At 41.8% G+C, this 27,014-nt stretch overlaps 5 protein-coding genes and 1 long non-coding RNA gene across 10 annotated transcripts; 3 read left to right on the top strand and 3 right to left on the bottom strand.

Moving 5' to 3' along the window:
* Positions 1-162: 162 nt before the first annotated feature.
* Positions 163-6,146, top strand: LOC6526638 (interferon-related developmental regulator 2). Its single transcript, XM_002087710.4, has 6 exons — positions 163-621; positions 717-1,041; positions 3,038-3,722; positions 3,827-4,070; positions 5,228-5,455; positions 5,525-6,146. The coding sequence occupies exons 2-6, from the start codon at positions 1,005-1,007 to the stop codon at positions 5,606-5,608; spliced, it is 1,278 nt and encodes a 425-aa protein (XP_002087746.1). The 5' UTR covers positions 163-621; positions 717-1,004; the 3' UTR covers positions 5,609-6,146.
* On the bottom strand, positions 3,753-5,151 carry LOC6526639. The gene is made up of 2 exons (XM_002087711.4): positions 4,125-5,151; positions 3,753-4,064 (listed from the first exon to the last, which is right to left on the bottom strand). The coding sequence occupies exon 1, from the start codon at positions 5,012-5,014 to the stop codon at positions 4,160-4,162; it is 855 nt and encodes a 284-aa protein (XP_002087747.1). The 5' UTR covers positions 5,015-5,151; the 3' UTR covers positions 3,753-4,064; positions 4,125-4,159.
* Positions 6,147-6,320: 174 nt separating the features above from the next.
* LOC6526637 lies at positions 6,321-17,862 on the bottom strand. Of its 4 annotated transcripts, none has more exons than XM_015197950.2 (7): positions 17,465-17,860; positions 15,255-15,347; positions 9,483-9,932; positions 9,324-9,419; positions 8,129-8,538; positions 7,640-8,056; positions 6,321-7,539 (listed from the first exon to the last, which is right to left on the bottom strand). In XM_015197950.2, exons 3-7 carry the CDS (start codon positions 9,915-9,917, stop codon positions 7,209-7,211), a joined length of 1,689 nt encoding a protein of 562 aa, XP_015053436.1. In that variant the 5' UTR covers positions 9,918-9,932; positions 15,255-15,347; positions 17,465-17,860; the 3' UTR covers positions 6,321-7,208. The 4 variants fall into 4 exon arrangements, with proteins under 4 accessions (XP_015053436.1, XP_015053437.1, XP_002087745.1 ...); XM_039371404.1 differs by having other exon boundaries at positions 7,417-7,539; positions 7,636-8,056; positions 17,465-17,862; XM_015197951.2 differs by lacking the exon at positions 15,255-15,347 and having other exon boundaries at positions 17,465-17,861.
* Positions 8,483-9,462, top strand: LOC120320795. The gene is made up of 2 exons (XR_005560354.2): positions 8,483-8,561; positions 8,632-9,462. It is a non-coding gene; the product is annotated as an uncharacterized LOC120320795 (long non-coding RNA).
* Positions 17,863-18,408: 546 nt separating the features above from the next.
* Positions 18,409-19,074, bottom strand: LOC6526636 (40S ribosomal protein S21). Its single transcript, XM_002087708.4, has 4 exons — positions 18,939-19,074; positions 18,809-18,867; positions 18,546-18,737; positions 18,409-18,484 (listed from the first exon to the last, which is right to left on the bottom strand). Exons 2-4 carry the CDS (start codon positions 18,856-18,858, stop codon positions 18,475-18,477), a joined length of 252 nt encoding a protein of 83 aa, XP_002087744.1. The 5' UTR covers positions 18,859-18,867; positions 18,939-19,074; the 3' UTR covers positions 18,409-18,474.
* A 254-nt stretch (positions 19,075-19,328) lies between these two features.
* LOC6526635 (ankyrin repeat domain-containing protein 29) lies at positions 19,329-26,855 on the top strand. Of its 2 annotated transcripts, none has more exons than XM_015197812.2 (5): positions 19,329-19,487; positions 21,915-22,257; positions 23,363-23,473; positions 25,199-25,495; positions 25,554-26,855. In XM_015197812.2, exons 2-5 carry the CDS (start codon positions 22,246-22,248, stop codon positions 26,097-26,099), a joined length of 966 nt encoding a protein of 321 aa, XP_015053298.1. In that variant the 5' UTR covers positions 19,329-19,487; positions 21,915-22,245; the 3' UTR covers positions 26,100-26,855. The 2 variants fall into 2 exon arrangements, with proteins under 2 accessions (XP_015053298.1, XP_015053299.1); XM_015197813.3 differs by lacking the exon at positions 19,329-19,487 and adding an exon at positions 20,057-20,178.
* The last annotated feature ends 159 nt before the right edge of the window (positions 26,856-27,014 follow it).

Genomic DNA, 27,014 nt, shown 5'->3' with positions numbered 1-27,014 from the left:
AGGTGATTTCTTCATAGGTATTATAATGACAGTAAATTAATATTAAACATAAAAGCTTAAAAACTGGATATGTTCAAAACTATCGGCTGAGCGACAGCCTGCCATCTTCCATGGAATTTACCGCTATTCTTGGTATTTTCCGCCGTTCGCGCATACGGTCACTCACTTTTTCATTTCGTAAAAATCAGCAATCGAATTAAGTGCTTAATTATTTGCATTATTTTTAGAGCTTTCCGAAAGCTGCCAACGTAAAGTCCGCGTAGCGCCAGCACTGGCCGTATCGGAAATAGCAAAATCGAAACATCAGAGATCGAAATACAGCGCATTCGGTTCGATTTCACAAGAACTGCGAACTGAGGGCGGAGTGGGAGTGTCTGCCAGCGCGGAGAAAAGTGAACGCATTGCAATTAAACATGAAATTTGCTGCAACGACGACCGGAGTACGACATTTTTGTATTATCAACGCCAAGCAGCAGAAAAGGCAACAGCAGAGCCATCAGAATCAGCAGACTATATATAAGATACGGCCGCAAGAATCGCGATCGGACTTGAACAATTGCAAACGGCAAAGACAGTCGTGTAGAATTGCCAAAAATTGGAAGCACCAAAGTTTTTGCATAGGTGCGTCCTGATCGGTAACGTTTCGAGTTAGAAAGACAAAGATTAAAAACCAGACAGCTCGGCTTAAGAACGCAATTTAATTTCCTAACCTACAGAATCAAAATCAATAAATCGGAACCAACACGTGCGTTTCAGTAGTTGCCGCCAAAGCAACGAAAGTGTAGACATTTTCGCCGTCGTGTAGACTTCGCCGCCTGTTCTCCATCTTTGGAGGACCAAGAACAGAAGAAAGGACACTCGGCTACAAAGCATCTGTTTGTTCGGTTGTTTTTTTTTCTGTTTCGTACCTTGTGTTTGAGACAGCAGGCCAAACAATAGAAACCAAAACGTCGTCGTCGAGTTCAATCAACAAAATACCTGAACAACGCAAAAACAACAGCAACATGCCGCGACGCAACAAGAAATCAGCAGCAGGCAGAGGTGAGTCACAAAGAAAAGCGAGTGTGTGGGTGTGCACCGGAAGAAAATGCGAGATAGAACAAACACAAATGTATCTATTAGATATGGCTTCATATTTTTTATGGCTTCAATTATTTCAATAAGTAACAGTTGTTTTCTGCGCATCTTAACAATAAATTATTAAATCAAAATCTATAATTGTGGCAATATCTTTAGATGTATAAATAGGACTATCATATATGTAATTGCTATACTGCTCGGTTTATGTCGGCGAGTGTAGGGAAATTTTCACAGCTGCTTTGACCTTTGCATTAGTCATGCACTGACTAACGAATACCGTGCACTGTTTTGTGTATTTCGTTGGCTTCCAAACGAAGGAAGCTCTGCTGCCTACAACCTGTTTGGCAATACCCTCGAAATGAAATAATTATTTTCGTTTTGTTGCTGTGCTGGCACAAAAAGCTTTACGCGCTCAGCTGGCTGCGCAACAACAAGTAATCAGCGGGTAGCTGATTATATATACAAACATATGCAGCTGTGCCCAAAATAATAACCATACAACCACAGTATTTGTCCATTGAATTATTAAATGACATTTAATTGAAGTTGTTTATTTAAAGGCTGTAAGCATCTTCAGCGAAAAAAGGCTTTTTTGTTTAAAGCATGCTTTGCAAGCAACTTAAATTTCTATCTTGAACGCAGCTGTATATATGTAAATATAAATACACTTACTCGTTCGTGGCCAAGCATATGTACATACATATGTATGTATGTAAGCACTCAATGCCAGCTTATCAGAGTCACGCCAATAACCGAATACCTCAGTGCAGGGTATCAGTGGGTATGTTTTCGTAGGGCGTATGGTTCTTATCAATATATTATGCGTTCTATTTCAAAGTTGGTTTAAGCTTATCGTTCTATTTTAAAGTTTTGTTAAGTTTAATAATTTTTTATAGAATATAAGATCCAAAAGTTTATTCAGGGTATGCTGATGCTCATCCTACAATTATTCCCAAACATTTTGATTAAAAACAAAGACGCGGAAGCTGTGACTTTCAGGGAACTTTCCTCTCATCTAAGTACCTAATATGTGACCTAAAAACTTATGCAACTTTGTGTTATGCATTGGTTTCTCTCAAAACACAGATGGTTTACTCACCCGAATCGAATCCAAACAACTTTCAAGCAAAACCAGCTGTTTTCCACCACTTTTGATTCGTTTTTCTAGCGCGCAGTTACCGCATGCCTGTGTGTTTGTAGTTCGCTCGCAGCTTTTGTGAAAGGCAAAAAACACGAGGCGGAAACTACCTTGCCCCAAATAGAAAACAGAAAACAGGCGCTGGGAAATCGCCGCAATGAAAGTTGTGGTCTACGACGGGTTTTCTTCGACGCAGTTGGCCAGCAAACAAAGTGAAACAGCGAAAGATGGAAAGCAAACTTGTTGCACAACATTGCCAACCGAACTGTTTGTCGTGAAGGTCATTGCTGTGTGGCAGAGCATGTAATTGAATTTCTAATTTCAGTACATATACATTTCCCCATCTAAATGAGTGCACAAGCAATTGAAAAGCTGCTCGAAGACGACAGAACTTGATGCCTCTTTTCAGCCGGTTTGACAGTCACTGAGGGGAAATGTGGGCACTTGCACGAGGGTGGTCCCAACATTTTACTCCATTTAACAAAGAATACATTAGGGTTCTGAAAATAGAACAATCATTAGATAGGTATTCATTGTCTTTTTCTTTTGCTAAATGCTATTTGCATAAATGCTTTGCGTACACTCCAATGGGTTCGTTGAATTCCAAAAATGTGCAAGTAAGCACTCTCTGAAAAATGATAGCTATTAAAAAACCCTTAGAGGTCTCATTTACATACCAAATATTTAGGAATAAGCTTTAAATAACTCGCTTAAAGTATCAGATGTATAAATAATGGGCAGCTTAATGTTCTTACACTAATTATATACTTCTAATGTACTTTTTAATTCCATACTAATTACTGAAATCATTTTTTACAGGCCGCACCAACGACTCCAATTCTGAGGACGAGTCCTTTGACAATGTGAGCGTTTACTCACATGTCTCCGAAGTCGCATCCTCGGAGGCCACCGACGAGCTGGCCAACGAGCGCTTCGAGGAGAAGTTCGAGAAGGCCCTGGAGCAGGCCACCGAGAAGTCGGCCCAGACACGTGTGCAGGCTCTGCAAGCGATTTGCGAACTCCTCATGCACCGCTACATGCCGGACTTTGTGGAGGACCGCAAGATGACCCTGATGGACTTCGTGGAGAAGAGCATCCGTCGGGGCAAGGGCCAGGAGCAGGTGTGGGGCGCACGACTTGCCCCCCTTCTGGTGCTCCAAATGGGCGGAGATGAGGGCATCTCCAAGGCAATGAATCAATTCCTGTTGAACACCGTGCAGGACAAGTCCGTGGGCTTTGATGCCCGTGCCAAGTGCTGCACAGCTCTGGGATTGCTCAGCTTTCTGGGCTGCGAGGATGTCGGCGAGTTGGTGCAGCTGATGCAGTGCTTCGAGGCCATTTTCGCGGGCAGCTATTTGCGTGGCGATGACAAGACGCCTGTATCCGTTACTGCCGAAGCTGGCACTTTCCATGCGGAGGCTTTGAACGCCTGGGGGCTCTTACTTACACTTATACCTTCGGGTGATTTTGTTTCGTTGATGACCACTGGCCAAAACATGTTCCCGTAAGTTTAACGAGCAAGTTCCATTAAAACTGTTTGGGACAATTGAATGCTTTAATTATTGCTATAAAAATTATTGCTCTAATTGTTTATACTACAATTTGCAGATCTATTAAGAAGTTTTTGGGTCTTTTGCAATCTACACATTTGGACGTTCGCCTGGCCGCTGGCGAGACCATTGCTTTGATTCTGGAGTCGGGCCGTTCCCACGATGAGGACTTCCTGGAAGATGATATCGCCGAGTTGTCGGAGGCCGTCAAGCAGCTGGCCACCGATTCGCATAAGTACCGCGCCAAGCGCGATCGCAAGGCGCAGCGTGCAACCTTCCGTGATGTGCTGCGCTACCTGGAGGTGAGTTCAGCATTAGTTCTTCGCTTAAAACATTGGGTTTGGGTTAGGTGTTACATATATTTATTGGAGATGCACTAGTCTACGGACGATTACTTCATGTCATTGCAAGTGAACTTCAGCTCGTGCTTGCAGTACTTGGCCAAGCACTTGGAGTGATCGTGCAGCTTGTTGCGCATAATGACGCAGCCGTTGCGACTAATCGAGTCCATGTACTCGCTAAAGGTCGGCACCTTGCGGTACGTGGTTGGAGCAGAGTTCCAGTGCGAACTGCTGCCGGATTCGATGGTCTGCGAGGAGTCCGAGAAACTGGTCTTGAACGGCTTGTAGTTCTTCTGGCACTCGTCGCTGGAAATCTCGTAGCTCGATGACGCTTCCCGCTCCAGTTCGTTCATCACGTTCGAACGGAACTCATTGCAGGGTCCACGTTCGCTCATCAGCTTGCTGGCGTTCTTGGACTCGTCCTCCGTCTTAAGGCTCTCGTAAATACCCTCCGGGTATTCGTTCATGCCACAGTAATCGATCTGATAGGTGGTGTTCATGCGGTTGGTCTCCAGCCTGCGGCTCAGCTCCTCCTTGGGCATAACCTTTAGGCGTTCGTACAGATCCGGGTAGACTGTGCGTAAGATCTTGAGAAAGCGATTGGGCTGCAGCTTAAAGCAATCCGACTCCGCCGAGAAGGCCATCTTGTCCACCTGGTCCTGAGTCAGCTGAGTGGGTATAATACGCGGATCCACCAGCTTTCCCATTGGTGCTATGCCCGTCCACTCCACGCCGCCACAGTCCTTGGACGCATTGGGTGGCATCTTGATCTTGGACTCGTCGATGCACTCGCACTCTTTTACCTGCGGACCAATGTTGGCTTCGGCGCCCCTGGGACGCGTGAGGAACTCGTACCGCTTGGCATTGGGCGGGACATAGTCATGCTGATAGGTTGATAGCATCATCTTGATAAGGAGTTTTTAAAAACCTGCAAAACAGAGATTCACCAAAAGAATTTTTTTTTAGTACTTTTCTATGTTTCAGTTTTAAACTGGAAATTTTGTCTGGTTGCGCTGGAAGAAAAACTAAAAGTGATACATTTCAGAATTGTACGAAATAAGATTAGAATATATGCTCATAGCCTAGCTTGATTTAATGTTATTTTGAAATCGTTGCAGGAGGACATTTCGCCGGAGATTAGCATTCGCTTTGGTACCGAGTCGCTGACACTAGACTCCTGGTCCATCCATCATCAGTATTCGGCCCTGTGCACGGTCATGGGTCCCGGGATGACCTCGCAGCTGCAGGAGAACGAGTTCATTCGCGACATTTTCCAGCTGGGACCACGTCCCACCAACACCGGCATCAATGGCAACGCCAAGGCCAAGCCGTCCAAACTGGAGCGGGTAAGTGGATTGAATTGTTGAGTCCGTTGACTCCAAATAGTAACATTTTTATTTTATTTGCCCTTTTAGCACCTTGTGAATGCTGCTGCATTCAAGGCACGCTCCATAACACGTGGAAAGAATCGCGACAAGCGATCGGCCGTCGTCACTTAAACCCTTTACTCCACGAACACTGTTCCCATCCACTGACCCCCAAAAACCATCTCAAAACCCCGTTAGCCAACTCTGGACTTACTAGTTGAATTGTTTCTAATTTTAGCTTGAACCAGGCAAAACGTCGCCAAAGCTGAATAACTAAGTCTAAATTTAGGATAATTCAGTGTAATCTACAAAATTTCTCTAGTTTATTAACCACACGTTGGAGCCATTGTTTAAATATTATTAAATATTTATTGCTTGCACAGTAGTTGTTTATCAGTGAGTGCATTGCTGGCTCCAGCTTGGATCTTTTACTTTGTGAATTTAAATTAACACTGCGATTGTTACGACTGGCTTGTACGCTTTTCGATTTGGGTTAACCTCTTATGTTGTTGATCTTTTTAAATTACAAAAACATGTTCTGCTTTAATGCTGCTAAAAAGTTATTCATAACTTGACATGGCTTTTATTATGCATAATAAGTAAGCTATACAAACACATATATTTTGTAGTAAATAAGTGTAAAATAAAGTTTAGGCTTAAACGAAAACTACTTGAAATGCATTATTACTGGTTACAAAAAGCTTCGGGTTCCTAGTTACCAATTATTTAAACCTGTTCCGGCCTTTCCAATTTATATTTTAATAAGAATCATTGGGCGTACTTCTAAATTGATATCAGAAAATGTGATACCAGCAAACTTAAATGGATATTAAAACACAGGAAGTATGAGTTTTATAAATTGTATTTTATTTGTTAGTTTTATCACAAAAATTGTATGGTAACTTAAATTATATGTTGGGTTTTTTCTTATGTGGATTTTGTTTTGTTTTTCTTTGCTTTGACAAATTTTGTGTAGTAACTACAATAAAATTTAAATATATATATATATATATTATATATGCTCGTGTGTATGTATATATGGGCGCAGCTTATACAAATCAGTTTCTTAAGGAGTAAACTTAGAGGGTAATAAGAAACGTATTCCAATCAAATACAAATTAAAAAACATCTTTGCTTAATTTAATATTCGCCAAGTACTCGTGTTTCGCTTGCTTTTTGTTTGCATCCATGGATGAAACCGAAAATGAAATGGAGGAAATCAAAATGCTTTCATAAATTACTTGTAAATAAAAGAAAACTATAAACTATAGATCAGCATGGACTGACTCACTGGCGCATCGAAGCACTATCTTTTAGCTTCTTCGCTCTTCAGGCTACTTGGCAACGCGTTCATAATCATAATCTCAGGATGTTCTCGTTTCTGTTTCGGTTTCTGTTTCGCAATTGATACTGACCTACACTTATTCTACGTAATATTTGGCTTCTTGTAATACACTTTGCTTCTGGAAATCTGCATGATAATTTGAGAGACAAAATTGACTCGCTAATCGAAACGCTTTTCGCTACTCTTCTGGCTACTCACTAGAGATTTAAACCTATGTACACGGTTGAGGATAGGGAGGCGGGTGCTAGGACCCACCTCGCGTGTGATGTGTAAACTAATAATTGAGCATTGAGCAAAACCTGTGCAAAACGCATGCTAAACTAGGTAAGTAAGTTGTAATGTCTGTAAGTTCAGCTGATGTGTGTGGTTGCTGTGTCTGATAGCCTCTTAGGACGCAGCTCCCGCTCGAACCGCCCCTGCGGAGGTGCTGGCGCTGACCTCTTCGCAAATGGTGTGCAGCTTCTCCGTCTCCGAGCTGGTCACAATGTTGATCGAGCTGACTTTGGCCCGCTGATAGGCCACCACGGTGTTCTCGCCCAGACACTTGACGCACACGTAGCCAATGAGTACGGCGATGCCCACTGTCATCACGCGCACCAGCGGATCGACGTACATTTGAATCACCACCCAGGCGGTGGCTCCGGTCACGCACATCAGGGTGATCAGTATAACCGTCTTGGACCAATGCTGAATGGTGAAGCCCTTGTCCCATTCGAGTCTGTAATACAAAGAAGTGTTATCAGTTAGTCACCATGAGTACTAGAAATCCTTATCGTAAAATGTTAATGTCGCGGTGACCCACTTAAAATGGCACTTACTTTTTGGACTTCTCGATCTCGTACGGATGTCCGCAGACCTTGCACGACAACTGCGCCTCCGAATTGCTGCAGCTCTCCACCAGCCAGCGCTTGAGACACTCGTGGTGCACGGAGCTAACGTCGCCAGTGCAGCGACATGGCTGGATGAGGGGCTCTGGCTTATCGGAGTCGTAGCAGATCCAGCAATCCTTCTTGGTTAAAAACGACTGGCCCTCCTCGGGCGACAGCTTGTTGGTCTCCGCATTGAGAGTGGGTATCGATGGATCGATTTGGCGGGATAGAAGCTTGCGGGGATTCAGAATCCAGAGCTGTTCAGGAGCCATCGAGTTCCAAAGGCAGCAGGGAAACCAGAGGGCGACACCGATCTCGGCTATGCGAAAAATGATGTCATGCCAGTTGCGCGAGTTAACAGGAACCCTTTGGAGTGGCAAAATGAAAAGCTTTTAGTAAAATTCACAGCTGCAAAACTAATTAAAAGCCTCTACTCACTTGGCCTTCCAGAAGTCGCCCAAAGTTTCGGAAGTTAGAAAGCCCACGATCACGATTAGCATTACAGCCTGAGACAGCAGTCCGAAACGCGACTGATGCAACTGCGAGGCATTCACAATCGCCTCGCTGGGACCGAGGATCTTGCCCGTCTGATCGTAAACGAAGCCGCCGCGCAGCTTGAAGAACACCTCCACGCCGTAGATGAGGAAGAAGACCACCACGATCAGCAGTAATACTGCATAGCATCCGTTGAAGATGTGGGCGTAGTCGCGACGCTCCGAGTTGATCAGCGAGTTAAAGACCTCGATGCCAAAGAGGCTGTACAAAAAGAAGTTGAAGGCCACGAAGCCGAGGAAGCTCTTCGACAGGAACTGTGACTTCTCCCAGCGGATGTCGCGTAGATGAAAGATCTGCAATGGCGAACAGTGCAAATGTGAATGAGTACCCATGCGCCGATTTGGTTACCCCTAAAAGTTCGCCCGCAATTACTATTTATATTCCAGATCAAGTGCCAATGTACGTACGCTCGCCTCACAGCTTAATTAATTGCGCCCGGCCTATCGGGAGGCCCCAAGATACAATGAAATTGGCTCGAGTTGCGGTACAAATGCACTCGACTCGTTATCGCGCATTCGTTAGATACGAAATATGGCAAGTACAATTGGACGCACTTTGCGCGATAATGAAATTCACATCCCAGCCCAGTTCTGTAAGTTCTCAGGGTTCGGGTTCGGCTACGTCAGGCGGTCGTTCAATCGCCATTTTCTAGCTGATTACTATTTAACTTAGTGGTGGACTCGTGACTTGAAATACTGCCTAGTTCTTCTAGCTTATCACCGAAATTTATAAAACTTTGTAGCACCAAAGATACGTTATCTGTATCTAAAGTGCAAAACGGCTTAGGGATGCGAATACAGTGAAATATTGCAGAGCTTGCTTTCGTATAGTAGTACTGGACAGAAGATATGTAATAGTTGTCGCTAATAACTGTTTACAAGTTTAGAATCTAATCGTTGGCTTATGACAAACAGAAGTAATTGATACCGTAGATATATCATTTTTAAAAGTACACAACTAGGTGAAATTGTCTAGTCTCAGGTTGTGAAGGCTATGATTGATTCCTGCGGACTTCGATGCATTTTCCTACTTTACACTTATAGCTGACATCTTGTTCTCCTTCTCATCAGGAACTCACCTCGGCCCACATGCAGACAATCAGGGAGGCGCAGGTCATGAGCAATGGATAGTAGGCGGACATCAGGGTGACGGCCCATTGTGGCTGTAGATCCAACTGAAATGCCAGGAAATACATAAGGTTATACGGTCTGATTAAAGGGAGATTGCTATTACTTACGGGTGTGGTGAAGTAGGCACCTCGCAACGAGGCCGCCACAAAGACCATGAAGTAGAGCAGTTTCTGGGTGGTGATGCGACAGGCGCGGAGTACGGAGGGCTGCTTCAGACGCTGGTACTCGGCCACGATGCAGATGAGCAGCTGGATGACCGAGACGAGGGCCACCACGTAGAAGACGGTGGAGATTCCGGCGTAGTAGGGCAGATTGAAGATGTCGCACTCGTTGCCCGCGTACCGAATGTCGCAGACGCAGGTGTTGTTGACGCAATCGCCACGTCCGGAGCAGCTGAGATCGTTGTCCGGCGTAAAGGGACCATAGATGCCCCCGGCAGCCGACTTGCTGTGCCCATTCCGCATCTGGCTGGCCGCCGCCTCCAGCGGCGATTGCAGAACTCGCTTCGAGCAACGCATTAAGGTATCCAGGCTGGGCAGCATCCTATGCTAAATCAACTGCAAATAAGAGCAAACAGACATCTTAATTAATACATCGAGGCGGCGCAAATCGATTGCTTGGCTGGATCAACTGGGCAAACCAACAAACATCTAACAGCAAGATGCCCGCCGCGTGGAGCCAACGGGTGTCATTTAAATAAACATTGAATTCGTTGTCTGGGCGGCTGCTCGCTCTAAAAGCAAATGCAAATGTTTGCACAGCCGACCCAGGGCAATGGGGGCATTAGGGGTACTCGGCAAATGTATCTTGCTTTCTTTGTTTTACAAAGCATGCACATGAATCTATAGAAGAAATAGGTTGACAACTAGCTGGTATAACTAACTACTGGTTTGTTTTCTACAAGCTGAAAAATATAAATATCTTTTACAAAAAAAGAAACTAATTCAATAAACTCAAAGTGGTATAGTTGTTAATAATGTAATATCTGAGAAGATACCATCTTCGTTCTTAGTTAAATGTTGAACTCAAAACAAATACGTTAATGGAAATGGATCAACCCCTTCCAACCGCAAACACACAACTGACAGCCACCAAGGGTGCTGATGGCATACGGAGGAATATTTCAAGTGGGTAAATGGACGAAGTGGGCAAACTGGCAAACTGGGCCCGCTGGCACTTGGCATTATTATGCCAGCAACGATTCTAAGCCGGCACAGCCCAGCCCGTCCATCAATCAAAAAGCACACGAGGGACATCTGAAATGGCGAGAGACTGGGGCATCGATAATAATGCCTGCCAGCAACTTGACACCCACAATATAACACAATGAAATACAGAAATAAAACCAATCCACAATCCAACATTGGGACAGGCTACAAGCTGCAATTCCATTGAGCTGTCGTTCTACATTAACCAATTGAAATGCTCCTCTCCATGTGGATTCATCTAACCCATTGATGAATTTCCACATACGGAGTGCACAGAGTAGAAAGAAGTGAACCGACAATTATTACCTATTAACTGGGATATTAATTACACTGTGATGCTGAAAAACCTTTTTTGCGCTAATTGCTAAATTAGTTTTTAATGGTAATGGGATCGTTGTGGCCGTCACAGTCAATATATTTGCTTGTTTGTAGCGTTTGGGAGCGCAATTGTTTTTATCATTGATAAGAAGTTTTTCTTAGAAAAAGCTTCTCTCTATTTAGTGCTCCTGCTTCAGTGGAAAAACGTTTATAGGTGATTAGGGGAAAAGCAAATCCCAAATCATAAACAAAAGATTCTATACTATAATGTTTATCGGGGCTCTAAAATAAATGTATTTTTAGAGGCGTTGCTCAACGCACAGATGCCAAACCAAAAGGGTTACTTTCGTCCAAAAATTGTCGATTTTCTATTTAATTAATCCCAGCACAAGCGGAAACTTTGTAGACGGAAATGTCTTCATAAATCATGCGTTGCCATATTGGAAAATCCATTTTAGGCCGAAAACAAATAATGAAGTGAGCCGGCTAACAAACCATAAATAAGGTGTTAAGGTTATGCATTTGCACACCCATTTGGCTGTTTTTTCCCTTTTAGTCGAGCGTATTAGTTTAGCTTTTTGCTGACGGCGACAAACGGCCGATAAGATAAAGCCAGTCAAAAGTCAAAGACAAAGCCAACTAGAGAGCTGGAGAGCGTTTTCAAATGGAACGTGGAGCTTTTGCACAGGAGAAGAAATTTATCTAAAAACTAAAAGCAGCTTAAAGGAAAGGCACTTTATAGGGAATACTTATTTAATGATTCATTCACATGAATGTTGGTATAATTTCCCTTAATTTAATAATGATTAATTGACTATATAACAGAATTGTATTGCTTGAGTTTCGTGATAAGAAACTTGTATAGTTCAAGAAGTATTGCAAGATTACTTTGAAAATTTCCAGGTAACAATCTCCTATATTTATGGACTATAATTCCTATTACGTCATGATTAAATATAATTGAAATATATTTGGATTATGATAAGAAAACATCTGCCTGCATAGCCTGAAATTCGTTTGCTTTGTCATTATTTCGGTCAAAGGGCAATGACTGTAGTAGTAGTAGGCAGCGAAAATTTATTAGAGCGGAAATATTGAAATACACGTATGTAATTCCCAGTTGGTGCGATTAAAGTCACCCACCATTGTAATAAATTTAATGCGTTTTCTGCGTTTCGCTTTCGGTTTCATTTGTGGCATGGGAAACCAGAAAATGCAGGCGCGCAGCGGACATATCCAATAGTTTAGCTTTTATGTATATATATATACATATATTCCGGGTCAGCACTATCTTCTTTCGTATTGTAACAAAAATAGCACTAGAAAGTAAACAGAATACGCGATATATTTATGAGTTGCTCGACAGCCAGCCAGCCACTGCACATATGCGATTAGTTAGTAAAAACAAGCGATCCGAACGATCAGCGCCCGACTCGCAAAGTATTCAGACTGAAGTGAGTACATTTACAGTCGATCCTCCCTGGTCGTGAGTCTATATATGCCACTCAAAGTTTGTCTCCGACTCTCTGGTGCTCTTCCACTCGCACTTTTGAGTGAGTATCGCCTACCGCGAGTTCTTCGAGTGCTGCGTACTCGAATTCTTTATTAACCCACCAGCAAGTCGGCAATTAATTTCCATCACGAGTCGGCGGCTCGTCCGCTTTGGGCTTAATAAATGTATCCATAAACAAACAAGCAAATTTCTCGCAATTTTTTATCCAGCCGTCAGTTTTGGGAAATGGAAATAAATTCAATTCGCCACATGAACTAACAGCCTATCCCTTTGAGCAATTAAGCAAATAATGCTTCCTGCGATCGAATATTTGAATTCCATAATAGCTTACCAGTGAGTACTCGTAAGTATGCATGGATCCAGGAAGGCATTAATTATTGTTAAACAGCTATTGCAGCATTAATTATTTTTAAACAACGATTGCAGCAGGAACGGAAGTATAATTATACAAACAAGTCGCTGGGTTAATAGCTATTAACTTCAAGTGCAAAGCACTTAGTTGTTCCTGCTAAAAGTTATGGTTGTTAGTCAGCCATAAACTGTTAAACTCATTGTCTTGTCTATTGTGATTATATATGTGGTTATAAGAATGTAAACATTTCATTCTAATAATTCTGGTGCCTTAGATCAACTTTTCAACCCCCCCTTGCTGTCCAATCAAAAGTGTGACTCCCCTGCACCTAAACAACTTTTATTCGACGGAAAGAAAGGTACAAAGTGCTCAATGTGCGAAACTAGTTTTCCGACGCTCGCAGCTGAGTGCTTTTTAACAGGTTTTCACAGCTTGTATTTTGTAGCACTCCGGAGAGACTCAAATAGATATAGATATAGATGGAGCTACTTATAACTCATAGATGGATTCCAAGCTCAGGGCCTCTGGTTGAACGAACGTTGTGGGTTTGCTGTGTTTTATTTACACGCACCGAGAGTGCAAACACATAAAGTTGATCACGTCACGACAGGCTTTATAAGCAGGTACTCCCCGTGTTTTTTTTCCTGAGTCTAGGGTCTAGCCCACTTTAGAGTAGGTTCTTTTGGACTGCACGCCATTTGGCTCGCCCGTCGCCATAATTGTGCCTCAAATAATGCATGGTAATTTTAATTTGATTACGCTTCTAAGGTGCTCGTATGTACAAACATATAAGTGAATCTCCCGCCATAGAATATTTAATAAGCTACTAATTGCTGCGACTTGCACTCGCCATGAGTATAAAGTATTAGGTAGAAAGTATAAAGTATTCCGTACTTTAGAATGTATATAGAAGTGGCGTGTCCGTTACGCCCATAAACAAAATTATAGTAAGTGCTTGAAAAGCGCTGAACGAATAATGATACTCATTTGGCCGAAAGGGCGAGTTGACAAGAGGAAAGTTTTGGTACTATAATTTGGTAACAAGGAAGGAGCGGCTAATTCCTTGAGATAGCAAAACTTATTTATACTCAAAGGTTTGCCTTCGGTACAAGTGAGCCAGTGAAAAGTGCACAACTGCGACACGAGCCAAAGAATATTTGCATTTTAAATGCTGTTTTCGGCCTACGTGAGGCGCCTCATTGAATTGATTGATAATAAATTGATCAAATGACTGAGTGATACTCGAAATGCCAGCTCACGACCTTCAAATTAAAGCTGAATTAACTGGAAAGCGGTCCCAGGAGCCAAAAAAAAAAGTTTGCTAGTTCGGCGCACATAACTCAATTAATTTCCATTTAGCCGTCATTAGCGTTCATTAATGGGAAAACGAAATAATCTCACAGGCATTATTCGAGCCCATGAAACGTGAAACTTTCGAGTTGCTAATCGTGTCTACTATAGAGTGAATGAATATTCTGCCAGCAATTTTGTGTAAAGCCACGACAAATTAAATCCTTCTCAAAGTAAACAAACAAAAATTGTCATATATTAGCGAACAAAGTCTCTGCTTCTAGTTTATAGAAAAGTAGCCGGCAATCAACCGGTTTGAAGCCAGTTAAACGTGGACAATATAACCAATATTGTCAGCTTATAAGCGGTGGTTTCTGATTGGGTTGCAAACATTATAGTGTATGGCTCATATGTAAGCCATTTTTCCGAAAGGTTGTCCCATGTTTTTGCCACTTTAAATAGCATGACTAACTAGTATCTTGTGAACTATGATGGGCGTGACTCACTTGTAATTTACAACAACATTTGATTTAATTGCAAGGTGATTCATGTGCAGAGGAAAGCGCGTGTTGCACTCAATTCCAAGTAAACAATTAAGATTCACAAGAGCAAAAAAGTACACTTTAATTGAATTTACCAAAAGATAGTTAAGTTTGATAGCTGAGTAGAGCGACGCCCATTCTTATCAGCCTTTAAAACATTACTAGCAGGTAATTATGATGTCACGGAACTTGGGTTTCCTATCACTGTCGTTGTTTTCGTAATTATAGATACGAATGAAAAGTCGGTGCTGCTGACCTTTATCTGCAAATTTGATTCACAATTTGGCGCATTATGACGACACTTTTCCTACCTAGACCTGGTATAATTTAAAAATACTGCGAATGAGACCACTAAAACTCTATAATGACCAACGATTTTTTAATGCTTGCCGTAATTGCATTATTATTTCAGACATTACGCAAATTCTAGAATTCACGTGGCCATTATACCGGCGCAGCAAAGATAAATATTTTAGCTCAATCGATTTTGCAATTAGCTATATAATTGTTTATCCACAACTGTTATAAATCAGCGAGCAAAACTAGAAACTACTATAAAAAAAAAAAACATTTCCATGCAGTTTAAGTAAAAAATAAACAAGTCATGCGTTTTTAATGGTTTTGGGGATAACAAACACCTGTTTTTAGGTACTTACAAAGTATCCATTTGAGCGCTACGGCTTTTGGAGCCCTATTTTTGGGGGAATATGAGTGCAAACTGTGACCCACTAAGTTGTGCTAAGCGTAAGCTGAAAGAGAAGCGCTGATGTTAGCCATATACTCGATTGCCAAATGTGTGTCACAAATGAATATTTAAGCCCCACGTCCAGAGGCTGAGCAATCGGAAAATAAAACAAGAGTAAGTCACCCACAAGGTCTTTTAAAAGCAAAAGAAAGCTAAACAGGGCACAAGCAAGAGGGTGGTAATAACCAAATTACCTGTATGTATGTATCTATGCAAAATTTATGGCTTAAAAGTCATAAAGCTACGTAAAGAATCCATTGATGTACTCATATAAACTGCAAACTTTCGAGATTCTTGAAGGCTATCCCTAGGAAACTAACTGTGGTCAAAATCTTGTGAGTCCATTTTCCATGAATTAAATATAGCATCTAACGTTTGAGAATCCCAAGACGTAGTTTCCCAAAGTCCTTGAAAAAGGTTAATGAATTAGCTCAAAATTTAACCTACAAACAAACCGAATTTCTACCGCGTCTCCTCAGCTTTTCCCACCCAAAAGGCGACGCTTCCATTTATACGGAATACGAAATACGGAATTACCTGAATACATTTGCATTCGAAATTCTCAGAGGCTACATGCCTACATTACTTGGGCAGATGCCCCTTCCCTGAAAAGTTTGCCTTCTAGCGCGTGGCATCGCGACTGGGAAATGCGAGTCGTGTCGTGTGATCAATGTAAGCAATGTAAGCGAATTAATGTACATATATTGGCAAAGAAGTGCGCAGAATTTGACCGCTTGCGCTGACCCGGGAAAATTGCGAGCGTTGCAGACAAATCATGAGTGTAAACAAAAACATTGACATATTTACTTATTCATGGAGCTACCTAAAAAGATCACACAACGAGTGCAATCAATTAAACTGATTGAATCACTTTTAAATGAAATGCTTCGGCATTGCGTGTCGATTGGCGAAGTGAAAAGACACGGAGATCTCAAACGAAAACACAGTGAAATAAACACAATTTAACCAAAATCGCAATAAATAAAATGAAATATTTTTCAAAACCTTAAAAACTGCTTATCGCTTATTTTAATTTGGGTACACATTATATCGCAGCGAATTCTCTAGAGCCTACGCTTTGCGGTTTGTTTATTGGAATGTTTCACATTAACGATTCATAGGAAGAGAAAACTTTATTCAAAAGAAAAATGTGCTAATCGTTCTTTTGATTTGATATCACAACAAATTTACCAGAAAGTTTTGTGTAACGAAATTCAGTGCCTTAAAAAATCTTAGTCATACAGAAGCAGTCCTCTAATGACCGTTTGTCATTGAAAGCAAGGGTTCCCTGTACTCGCCAATCAACTTTTGAGTGCAAGCAAACAGACAGTAGATATTTATTTGCGGACACGTAGATACGTTCACCTTCTTCTTCGTCGTTTTTCTGTGTCTAAATATGATAAAAATCATATGGGAGAGCAGCAAAAACAACAAAGAGAGCGCACAGGCAACAACAACAAATTTGGGTGAATGTAGGTGGGCTTTTGCATCTGTGTGTGTGTGCACGTCGCCGCACATGTCTGTGTGTTTGAATGTTTGAAAGCCGTTACTAATGGCGAATGGCTCGGCAAAGAGCAGGGGGTGGGGGAAGGAGAGGAAGAGAGGCGCCCGGTGCAAATTGAGTGCAATTTGGGTGCAAGTGCACTGGGGCGGAAAGTGGGCGGCGCACAGTGGAGCAAAGCAGCACACCTAAGTGTCAAGGTTTTATGTAAGCAATTGCCCGTCCCTATTTATTTATATTGTATATTGTTATTGGCGGTTATAGGGTTGGTTTTTGGCAACAATACATATGGTAATATATTATTTAATTTTTTGAGGTAAGATACAGCAGACTTATATCAGAAACAACATAAAAGTAATCAATGCCAATTGCGAAAATCACTTCTAAGACCGGCACATTCTATAGATAGTGTAATTAGAAAAAAAGAATTTTTCACCAATGTGGTGCTTATGAATCTAACCGAAGACCGTGCACCTGGAATGAGTCAGGAATTCAGCACGCGACAGCAAAAAATAAGGGGATTATTATGCTTTTGTTTGGGGTGCACATCAATGTACATACATATGCATATACATTTGTACATACATACGTAATACTTCGTAAGGAAGGCAACTACTCACCATGTACTGTTTGCGGAAATATGCGAGTTACGAAGTTCGCCTAATACTGTCCAGATTCCTGTGGCTTCTGTGGTGAAGTGGTTATGCTATTGCATCACTTAAATATTCTTGTAATTGGGCAAGTTGCTAAACAATTTGTTGGCTCTTTGTTGTTCTTTGTCACATATTTTAAAGGACGCGCAGTTGCCGTTTCCAATTGGATTCCGTTAACGTCTTGTTCTCGTACCAGCCGACTGTTTGTGTCCTAAACTACTACAACTACAACAGCACCGTCACTTTTGGCCCCCAGGAATGGGATAATGGTTGTTATGCCTCGCAAATTTAATATATATCTGTTTTTTTCGTTTCGCGACGCGATGAAAATCACTCGAGCTCTGGACTTGCAGTGTGGCCGCGTTTGCCGAACTAGAGGTGGCCAAGCAACGATCGCACTATCGATTGCATCGCTCTCTCGAATTTTTGTATCCATAAAATCGGAATTATTTGTTTCGTCAAACGGTCATACTAGGCAGCAAAAGTTTTAAAATTTGTTTGCTTTTTGCGGAACCACAATTAAAAATTGTATATTTTGTTTGTACAGAATGGGATGATAATCGAAAACATATTAATCCTTTGCAGCTGATTATTATCATGTAGCATTTCTACCAATAGGATTTTATTTTGGGTAAATAAACAGTAATTGATTAGCCTTTATAATATATGCCTCGGTTTTTCGATCCAGCTGCAATACTTAAGTGTTTAGACTTAGCATTGCTGTATTTTGATAGTCGTAGTATGAAATTATCCAAATAGCAAATTAATTGGTGCTTTAAAGCACAATTCTAAATTCTTAAAAACTCCCATTGGAATACAGCACAAAGTATTTCTTAATCCTTGTTTGAACTGCCACCGAATATGGATTCCATTGTTTACGCCAAAAGTAAATAACACAATTGCGAACGTTATACGTTAAATTACAAAGGGAAATCGCTTTATTACCAAATCAAAATCTAGGTATGGATACGCCACGCTTAGAAGTTCCTGCAAAGGGAAGAGAGGCGATTAATGGATGTCCATACCAGGGACTGTAGCTCAAACTCACTTGGTAATGATGCCGTCCTTCTTGGCCAGACGCACAATGCAGTCGTCGGACTCGCCCATGCGACGGATCTCGCCGCAGATGGCGTAGGTCTTGGAGCCGTCGGTCTGGCGACCGGTCTCGGGGTCCACATCAACGATGCTCAGCTGCACGGAGGCGTGGTCCTTGGCATGGATGATCCTGTTGGACGCCGAGCTGCAGGGAAGGGTATCAGTTGGTCAGTAATCCGTTCGGCGAATTGCGCGGGGAACACGTGTTTCACTTACCACTTGCGGGGCACGTACAGATCAACATTCTCACCGGCGTCGTTCTCCATTTTATTGGGCTAAAAGGTAAAGGACACAATTAGTTTGCTTTTTATCAAGTTTTAGTAATGGCCAGTGCTGGTTTACTCACTTTTTTGTAGAAATTTACAAATCTAGCGACCGCAACTCGTCGGTGAAGGCGAAAAAGAGAAAGAAATGACAGTTGAACGTGAAGTTGGCTGCGCTGCGCGTGGCGCCCCCTGCCGGAAGTTTTGCGTACTTCGCGTTGGGGTGACCAGCTTGCCAATTGTTTGGTATTATTTAAAAATATAAATTTTATTTAATATTCCCATTCTCATTAGATAAATAAGTAAGGTAAAATTTTTAATTTGCACCAAAATATATTTGATAATAAAAAGGAGTTAATTAAATTTAGATTTCAACATATTTAAGCGCAATCGCACGGTATTTATTTTCCCGCCTAAGCGGAGAATACCAAGATCTGATGAATTACAAATTAGATACATATTCCAGCACGCAGCAACTGGTCACACTTTCGAAGGCCTAAGCGAAGGCTGCAGATTTCGCGTCGGGAAAATTCTATTGCATATTTAGGGGCGCATCAAGTTAATGGCTCCCATTAGAGTGCCCCAATATATTATTCGCAAGCTCCTATTGCACCGACTTACTAATTCAGCATGTGAGTATTGATTTTGCAACAATCAGCCAGTGACTCGCCTTTGCTGGGTGGGACTGCCCTTTGACCTCGCTCGATGTCAGCAGCGATTTTCGTCAATGGATGCGGATACTGTTTGCCCCCCCCCCACACTTTTATTGCCACTTCGCGTGTGTGTGCGGCTGGTCGGCATTGTTTTCATCGCGCGCCATGTCGCGGAATTTACAGTCCACGTTGCCTATTTATAGGCGTCGCTCACTCAATGAACTTTCAACTTGAGGGGTCAGTCTCAATGGACTTGGATTCCATGCCGCACTTGCCACAGAGCGATCGCCAGTCAGTTGAGGTGGTTTGGTATCGACTTGCAAATACCCCTTAATGCGCGCAAAGTAAATCAACAATTTCGTATGTGGTTAAAATACAGAAACCTTAAGATACCTGAAAAAATACATTTATATTTACAAACCAGTTCTTCCGCTCAGAGTGCCATGATTCCATCACTCCATATAGACAGCGATTACAGGGTAAGAGCAGCAAAAAGCTGCGTCTCACTTCTGATTTCGGATTTCGTATTTAGCTTTCTCAGTTGCTCGCCAACTTTTGAAGCAATCGGTTCAGTTCGCGTCGCTTGTTTTCAAAATTCCCAAACGGCGTGACTTTTGCCTTATTGTAGTTAGTTGTGTTTGTTGTGTGTTTGGGCCTGAAACTTCTTGAGGTGAGATTTCACAAGTGGTTGGCCTGCCTGTTGACCTTTTCTGTGTGCAAATTATGATATTTTTGCATAATGTGTTTGCGAGCAGCCCAGTTCAGTCGAGAGCAAAAAAAGATAAAATGAAATGAGATCATGATAACGTGCGATGCTATTTATAAGCACCTATACAAGACAGCAAAGATCCCGAGACCCATAATAAAGTGGCAAAATAGTAAATGAAACGAAATGAATGTGAAACTAATCGTGGTGCTTACAAAATACATTAGATAAATTATGTTAAAGTCCACCCATAGTGAACAGTCTCTAAAAAACCTATTGATCATTAAATGCGAGTAAATAAGAAGTGGCTGCCAAAACAATCTAATCAGCAGATATTACCCAGTAACATAAGAGGTATCGCATATTACAGATATTATATCAGTTTGTTGGCTTATCTGTACTTAGTCTACGTAGTTGGTAAGAAGCTTACTGCTGATATTAAACATCAGCATTTGTAATTTGAATTCATTTTTAATGACTTTTTAAAGCAGCTTCGGGCTTAAAAGGTGCTAAAATGTTACGGTGCTATACCTTTTATACTACATATAAGCCCTTCTTAACAGAATTTTCGTTTAAACCGTAAATTTGGGATATATTCCCAAATGGAAACCCCTCTGAAAATTATGTGAATAGGGCAATTAAGTAGTCGTACTCAGCAAAGAAAACTCTGAAATCATGATGTCAGCCGCACACATTGCGTGCCGCCTGGCCAAGAAGACGATGATGATGAAAAGCCGCATGAGGAAAGTCCGAAAAACTAAAACACTTTCTAGGTCAAAAGTTGAAAGGCACAAGGGAAACATCACCATGATGCTCATAAAAAAAAGGCAAGAAGCACAGAAGAAAATCAGAAAATCACAAAAAAAAAAGTGCGGCTGCATAAAATGCAATTAATAAAGCAATGTGCCCACAAAGTAAGAGCCCAGAAAAAAAAGGAAAAGAAAACGAACATGAAAATGAAAATGCTTCACTTTGTGACTGGCTTGTTGCGTGTTGATTGAGCCAAGTCAGCTCCGATCTGAGATGCCGCCTGTCAATTTCCAAGGGGAGTTCCTATTAACAACGGAGAAATTACAGCATGCAAAAAAATTAATAATTGTTGTGCTGTTGCAACAGGGGAAATCGCATGAGTTGCAAAAATCTATACAAAGTTATAATTTTACAAGAAAAGGGAATCCATTGAGGAGGGGAAAAGTTGTGAGGCCTTATAAAATTAATAGCACTCATGTGCAATATAGGAAACCTCTTCAAACACTGAATTTTTATGGCCCTTTTAAAGGCATTCTGCTTTAAGGGAGCCTTGTCGATTGCGGGAAATTCAATTTGCCCCTCAATGAATTATTAAATTGGTATTGCTGCGCTTAGCGAAATGCGTATATTGTTGTTCGTACTGGCAGGAAAATTTATAGGTACGAGTATTGCGATTTTAAAGAAATAAATTTATAGCTACGTTTATTGTAACAGTAAGAACAATTTAAACAGAATTGCTAGAAGGAACGCGGCTAACTTAAAGTTTCTCCTTTCACTAGAGCTTAGAACTTGCAGCCTTTTTCGCGAAACTCCTCCCAATGAGTTTACAACTTTTCTTTCTCCTACCATTTCGGCACTATAATTCTAAACTCTGGAGAACGAAAACCTGTTATATCCGCAGCAACTTAATTTTAATGTGGCCCGTGCCTTTTCCCCTTTACAATTTGCAGTGCTCTTGGGTTTTGGGAACTGGTCGCTTGGAATTAAACTTGGAACTGGGAATCGCACTTGGACAATGATGCCGCATCTGAAGTTGACCACTCTTGTTGGTGCGGCTGCTGTTGCTCCTCTGATTTGATTTGGTGCCACTTGCCAGCCGATCTCGTTGCTATATAGCTATATAGCTGTATAGTTGGCCAGAAGTCGTTGTTGCTGCTGGCGGAGGTGCAGCAGCGTTACAGTTCGGAAAATCGGTCAATGGAAACGGGCTTGTAAGCAGGTGCAATCGCTTCTAGAGCCACAAAATAGACCAAACAGACGATAGAGCTTGGAGCCGCAGGCATGTCGCTTAAGGTGAGTAAATGCTCAAGTATTGACCTATATACCACTTAATTGACTCAACCGGATCGAGTTTGATGGCTCTTTTGATGGGGAAAACTTAATAAACGAACTATTTTTATATGTAGTATATTTTAATAGCTTTGGCAACTACAACTATGATTTAAAGACACTTAGAACTTTATAAGACATAAGCACAGATTTTTATTGAGAAAATTGAAAGAGTTCAATGGTTTGAAATCAGATCTTTATGCGCAGTTTATGTCAGAAGCTTTAAAAGTGTTTCTCACCTGCTGCTACTTGCAAATATGCAAATCTTGGTCGTCATCATCGGGAACGTGATTATCACGATGGCATCACCGTCTTCATTGTCATTATGTCACTTCAAAGTGCAGCAGCATTTGCATTGTTCCCCTCGCAACTTGGCATCTTGAGTCACGTCATTATCATTATCATGCGAGGGTTTTTCACTTGTCGTTGCCTTTCAACAGGTGCTTAAGACCACTTCATCAATGACAGAAACCTGGCTAAAAAGCAAACACTAAGGCAAACACACACAGAAACACACACACGTGCACATCTGGGCCACTTAATTCGCTTCATTAACGCAATGTTGACATTTCAACCACATTTTGCTGGAAAAAATATGCATTGCATTTCCTCCTTTAGCTCAAATTAAATTTTCAAGCCAGTTAACCCGCGTTCGGGTTTTCAAAAACATAAATACTTAAACATGGACACATATTACTCATACCACCCGTAAGCCGCCCTCTGCAATCAAAAATTGCATTTCATTGTTTAAGCCTGCCTATCTGAGGGTTGGGTTTCATTTCGGGAAAAATGCATTCAATGCGGCACGACATCCGCTGCGAAATAACTTTTTTTTGCAGTCACTGCTCTGACCCTAATTACTGCACACAGGAAGAGTAATTTCCCCACGTGGCGCCCCAAATTGGGGAAGCTATGAAGTGGCAACCGGGTGGGAACTTTGGCCAGGTAGCCAGGGGCATGGGTATCATTGCCTCGAATATCTCTCCATTTCGACAGCTGCTGCAGGGCTAGTTGATAACTGATTTGATTTCATTTGATTCCGTTTTCGATTTCGATTTGGTGGCAACAGAAGGAGACGCCCTCGGATGTGCAACTGCACATGGCAGCCATGAGGGGAGATGAGGTGGCTCTTCTTCGCGTCCTGGACAGCGGCAAGGTGCACGTGGACTGCAAGGATGAGGTAAGTTGTGGAAAGCATTTAAATCAGTTTACACAGATTACATGACTTTGGTTATATAAACTCGGTTAAATGCACTTTAGTTTTGTACATGCAATCGGCAATGCATGACACATGCGACTTCGAAGTGCTGTTAGTGAATTATTACGAAATTTTAGCCAAAAACAAAGCATTTTTTTAAAGCCTTTAACAGGTAAACATCAGTTAACACGTCGTTGCTAAGTTGGTACGCACCAATTAGCAAAGAAAACGAAAAATGCAGCAAACTTACAAGCGACTGAAACAAAAGCAATAATCTTTAAGTTTTTAAATGGAAACAGACGACGTTTTGATACTCTAGCAATGGAAGGGTATTTAAATATTAAAAACGGAATTACAGTTAATAAAAGTTCAGTAGTATTATATTTTAAAGATTTTGTTGACCACTATTTCCAACTGTTATTCTTAAACACTTTGCCCATTGAGTAGTGCTCTTTGTTAGTGTATGAAAATTGAAATTAAATTTCGCTGGCCACTCAGCGAAGCATGGACTCAAGTCCAACTGAAAGGAAAGTGGGCTGCGGGGGCAGTGTGCCATTGTGTTTCTATATATATATATATATATTTATTTCTATATATAAACTATAATGCCAGTTGGTCTGCAAGAGACCGCGGGTAGGGTGGGCACTACGTGACTCCCCCATTTGGATGCAGACCGAGTGCATCGAGAGCGATTTGCAAGTTGTGGCGCGGTTTTCCCTCTGGGACATGCCTCAATTTCCCCTGCTGTTGCTTTTCCTCTGTTTGGTTTTTGACGTGTCCGAGTTGCATGCAAATCCGCACGATGCGATTAAGCGTTGACTTGGTGAAACTAATCGCAATTTGCTATTCAAATCATTTGATGGCCAATTAGACAATTAAACAATTTATCGCTTTGTAGTTGAAACACACGTAAGTGGCGAATTTGTGATGTCAGACGAGTGTTAGCTTAAAAGTAATTCGATTGGGAATTTGTTTAATCATATAAATAAAGATTTTATGGTCTTGATTTCGCTTTAATTCTCTTTGTTAAATTAGTGGTACCTACTGTGACTATTTATGCATATTTGTACGGTTTTTTGGTCATAAGAGGGCGTAAAAGAGTCACAGAGATGAAATAATGACTGATTTTTAAAGCCTATGAGCTAAACTAACTTTCCATATCAAGTTTTTGCTGATTTTTGAAAATTCATTTTTGGCCAATTTTTTTCACTTTTTGTAAGGGGTACCATCATGATTTTTTGCGAAAATTGACAAAATTTCACATTAAAAACTGTGAATGCCACTCGATAGAGAATTTCATTACGAGTACAACGAGGTATGACATTCCATTTGGAGCTATATTTTGATTGTGGTTAAGAAAAAACCTCATATTTTTAATAGGAAATTTGGAATACAAATGTATGATATAAACACTATATTTTGCACGGGTTTTTCGCTATTAATGGGCCAAAAAATGACACACGGATAATAGAATGACTGTTTTTCTACAGTTTATAACCAGCTTATAACTAACTGACCCAATCACTTTTCTGTTGATTTATAGCAAGAGAAATTTATGAACCAAAAGCTTGCCTTAGTGAAATATACTTACCATATGTATCTTGTATGGGCAAAGTTGTCTATCAGTCCAGATATATCTTTATAAACGTGATCCTCTTATATCTAAACCTCTTTAGATTACTTTCATATTGACGATCTTATTTCCAGGATGGAACCACCCCGCTGATTTTGGCTGCTGCCGGCGGTCACACTTACTGCGTGATGGAGCTGCTCGATCAGGGAGCCGATCCGAACTCGCGTCGTCTCACGGGCACCACGCCCCTTTTCTTTGCCGCCCAAGGCGGTCACCTGGACGTGGTGAAGATCCTGATAAAGGCGGGCGCCAGCGTGGACACGCCCTCCGCGGATGGCGGCACGCCCCTTTTTGTGGCCTGCCAGGGCGGGCACGTGAAGATCGTTCGCGAGCTGCTGGACTGCGGAGCGAATGTGAATGCGCACATGAAGGTGAGTACTCCGCGATCCGCTCGAGAAATAATCTAAGGGGGTACCAATTTCTCGGCAGGATCGAGCCACGCCGGTATTTATCTCCGCCCAGAATGGCCATCGCACAGTTCTGGCGCTGCTGATACAGGCTGGTGCCGAGATCGATATCAAGCGGATAGACGGCGCCACGCCCCTTTGGATAGCCGCCCAGATGGGCCAGGATCACATCTGCAAGGTGCTGCTCCAGAATGGCGCCAATGTGGACACCGTGCGCTGCGACGGCGCCACGCCCCTCTTCAAGGCGGCTCACAAGGGCCATGCCGCCGTCATCACCGTGCTGCTCAAATACCGCCCCAATCTCGGCCAGCTGCCCAACGGGGAGTCCGCACTGCATGCCGCGGCCATGTTCGGCCACATGACCGTCTGCAAGCAGCTGGTGGCCGCCGGCAGCGATGTCCTGCTGAAGAACCAGGACGGTCTGACGGCCCTGCAGCTGGCGCACCAGCAAAAGTACACCTCCATCTGTGATTATCTCCAGGAACGCATCCGGACGATGGTGGCGCGCAGCGCCAAGGCAATGGTCACGTCCGGAGTGTCGTCCACGGTCAAGACGATGTCGGCGTAAGGGCATTATAGCATTTGAGAGACCACGCCTCCAAAGTACCTTTATGCACAATACCCATATGTTCCCAAAAGCCAGAAGATGCTTAAGTGTATGGCCAAAGGAGCGGGAGGGATTCAGATTGTATGGAAGCCACACCAGCATTTGGAGTCGAATTGGAAGCCAGGTGAATGCGGGCTATGCTGTATTCAAAGTACCCCGCAACTTGAATTGCTCAGTGAGGCACTCACTTCCGCACTTAAAAAAATTAACCAAAAGATGGAAAAACCACTAGTAAGAACACGTCCAAAATCAACTTAATGGCCTCCCCCAAGGAAACCGAACTATTTATTAGATAAGCCGTATCATTCATATTAAAACCACTTGGAGCTTGTATTTTGAATTTAACACTAACCATAACAATAACGATAACGTTAAAGATAACAATTACTATAAAAATGTTAACATGGACCCGCAAAGAGAACGTTACACTCTCCCCTGTACATAACCATATATATATATATATATATATAAAGTATATATACCTATATTTAAAAAAACCTAATGCTACTTATAGACCTACTCTACCACCCTAAGCAATTGTTGACGAGTGCTTTAAGTTTAAACGCCTTTTTGTCCTTAAATTAGCAATTAGTTATCACAGATGGTTTTCTGCTTGTTTCTTTGTAAAGTAGGTACGACAATTAATTAATTTCTTACTTTATTAATACCTAAGTATAGTCCACAATTTTGCAAGTTTAATAAATTGACACACGATTAGCAGAGTGTTTTATTTTCAACAAGTGGGTATTCAAAATCTTTTTTGTTGAAGATTATTTTATCTTTTAACTTTGGCGCTTCAGCGTAAAGCACTTTTTGTTTGGAAGTGTTGATCACTTCTAAGTTTACAACGAAGCTGTAAAGCTTTCGATGTCAACA

The sequence above is a fragment of the Drosophila yakuba genome, chromosome 2L, assembly GCF_016746365.2.
Source record: "Drosophila yakuba strain Tai18E2 chromosome 2L, Prin_Dyak_Tai18E2_2.1, whole genome shotgun sequence".
Taxonomy (NCBI): Eukaryota; Metazoa; Arthropoda; class Insecta; order Diptera; family Drosophilidae; genus Drosophila; species Drosophila yakuba.
This window is presented reverse-complemented; position numbering and strand designations above follow the sequence as displayed.

Bases quoted from the DNA above. Each gene is read 5' to 3' on its own strand.
- LOC6526635 (XM_015197812.2), top strand. The intron at 23,474-25,198 runs GTAAGTTGTGGA...TCTTATTTCCAG, and splicing joins ACGTGGACTGCAAGGATGAG to GATGGAACCACCCCGCTGAT. The intron at 25,496-25,553 runs GTGAGTACTCCG...ATTTCTCGGCAG, and splicing joins ATGTGAATGCGCACATGAAG to GATCGAGCCACGCCGGTATT.
- LOC6526638 (XM_002087710.4), top strand. From the start codon at position 1,005: ATGCCGCGACGCAACAAGAAATCAGCAGCAGGCAGAG. The intron at 3,723-3,826 runs GTAAGTTTAACG...TACAATTTGCAG, and splicing joins ACTGGCCAAAACATGTTCCC to ATCTATTAAGAAGTTTTTGG. The intron at 4,071-5,227 runs GTGAGTTCAGCA...AAATCGTTGCAG, and splicing joins ATGTGCTGCGCTACCTGGAG to GAGGACATTTCGCCGGAGAT.
- LOC6526636 (XM_002087708.4), bottom strand. From the start codon at position 18,858: ATGGAGAACGACGCCGGTGAGAATGTTGATCTGTACGTGCCCCGCAAG. The intron at 18,738-18,808 runs GTAAGTGAAACA...CCTTCCCTGCAG, and splicing joins CTGTACGTGCCCCGCAAGTG to CTCGGCGTCCAACAGGATCA.
- LOC6526637 (XM_015197951.2), bottom strand. From the start codon at position 9,917: ATGCTGCCCAGCCTGGATACCTTAATGCGTTGCTCGAAGCGAGTTCTG. The intron at 8,539-9,323 runs GTGAGTTCCTGA...TCGCCATTGCAG, and splicing joins TTGTCTGCATGTGGGCCGAG to ATCTTTCATCTACGCGACAT. The intron at 8,057-8,128 runs GTGAGTAGAGGC...GCCACTCCAAAG, and splicing joins GGCGACTTCTGGAAGGCCAA to GGTTCCTGTTAACTCGCGCA.
- LOC6526639 (XM_002087711.4), bottom strand. From the start codon at position 5,014: ATGATGCTATCAACCTATCAGCATGACTATGTCCCGCCCAATGCCAAG.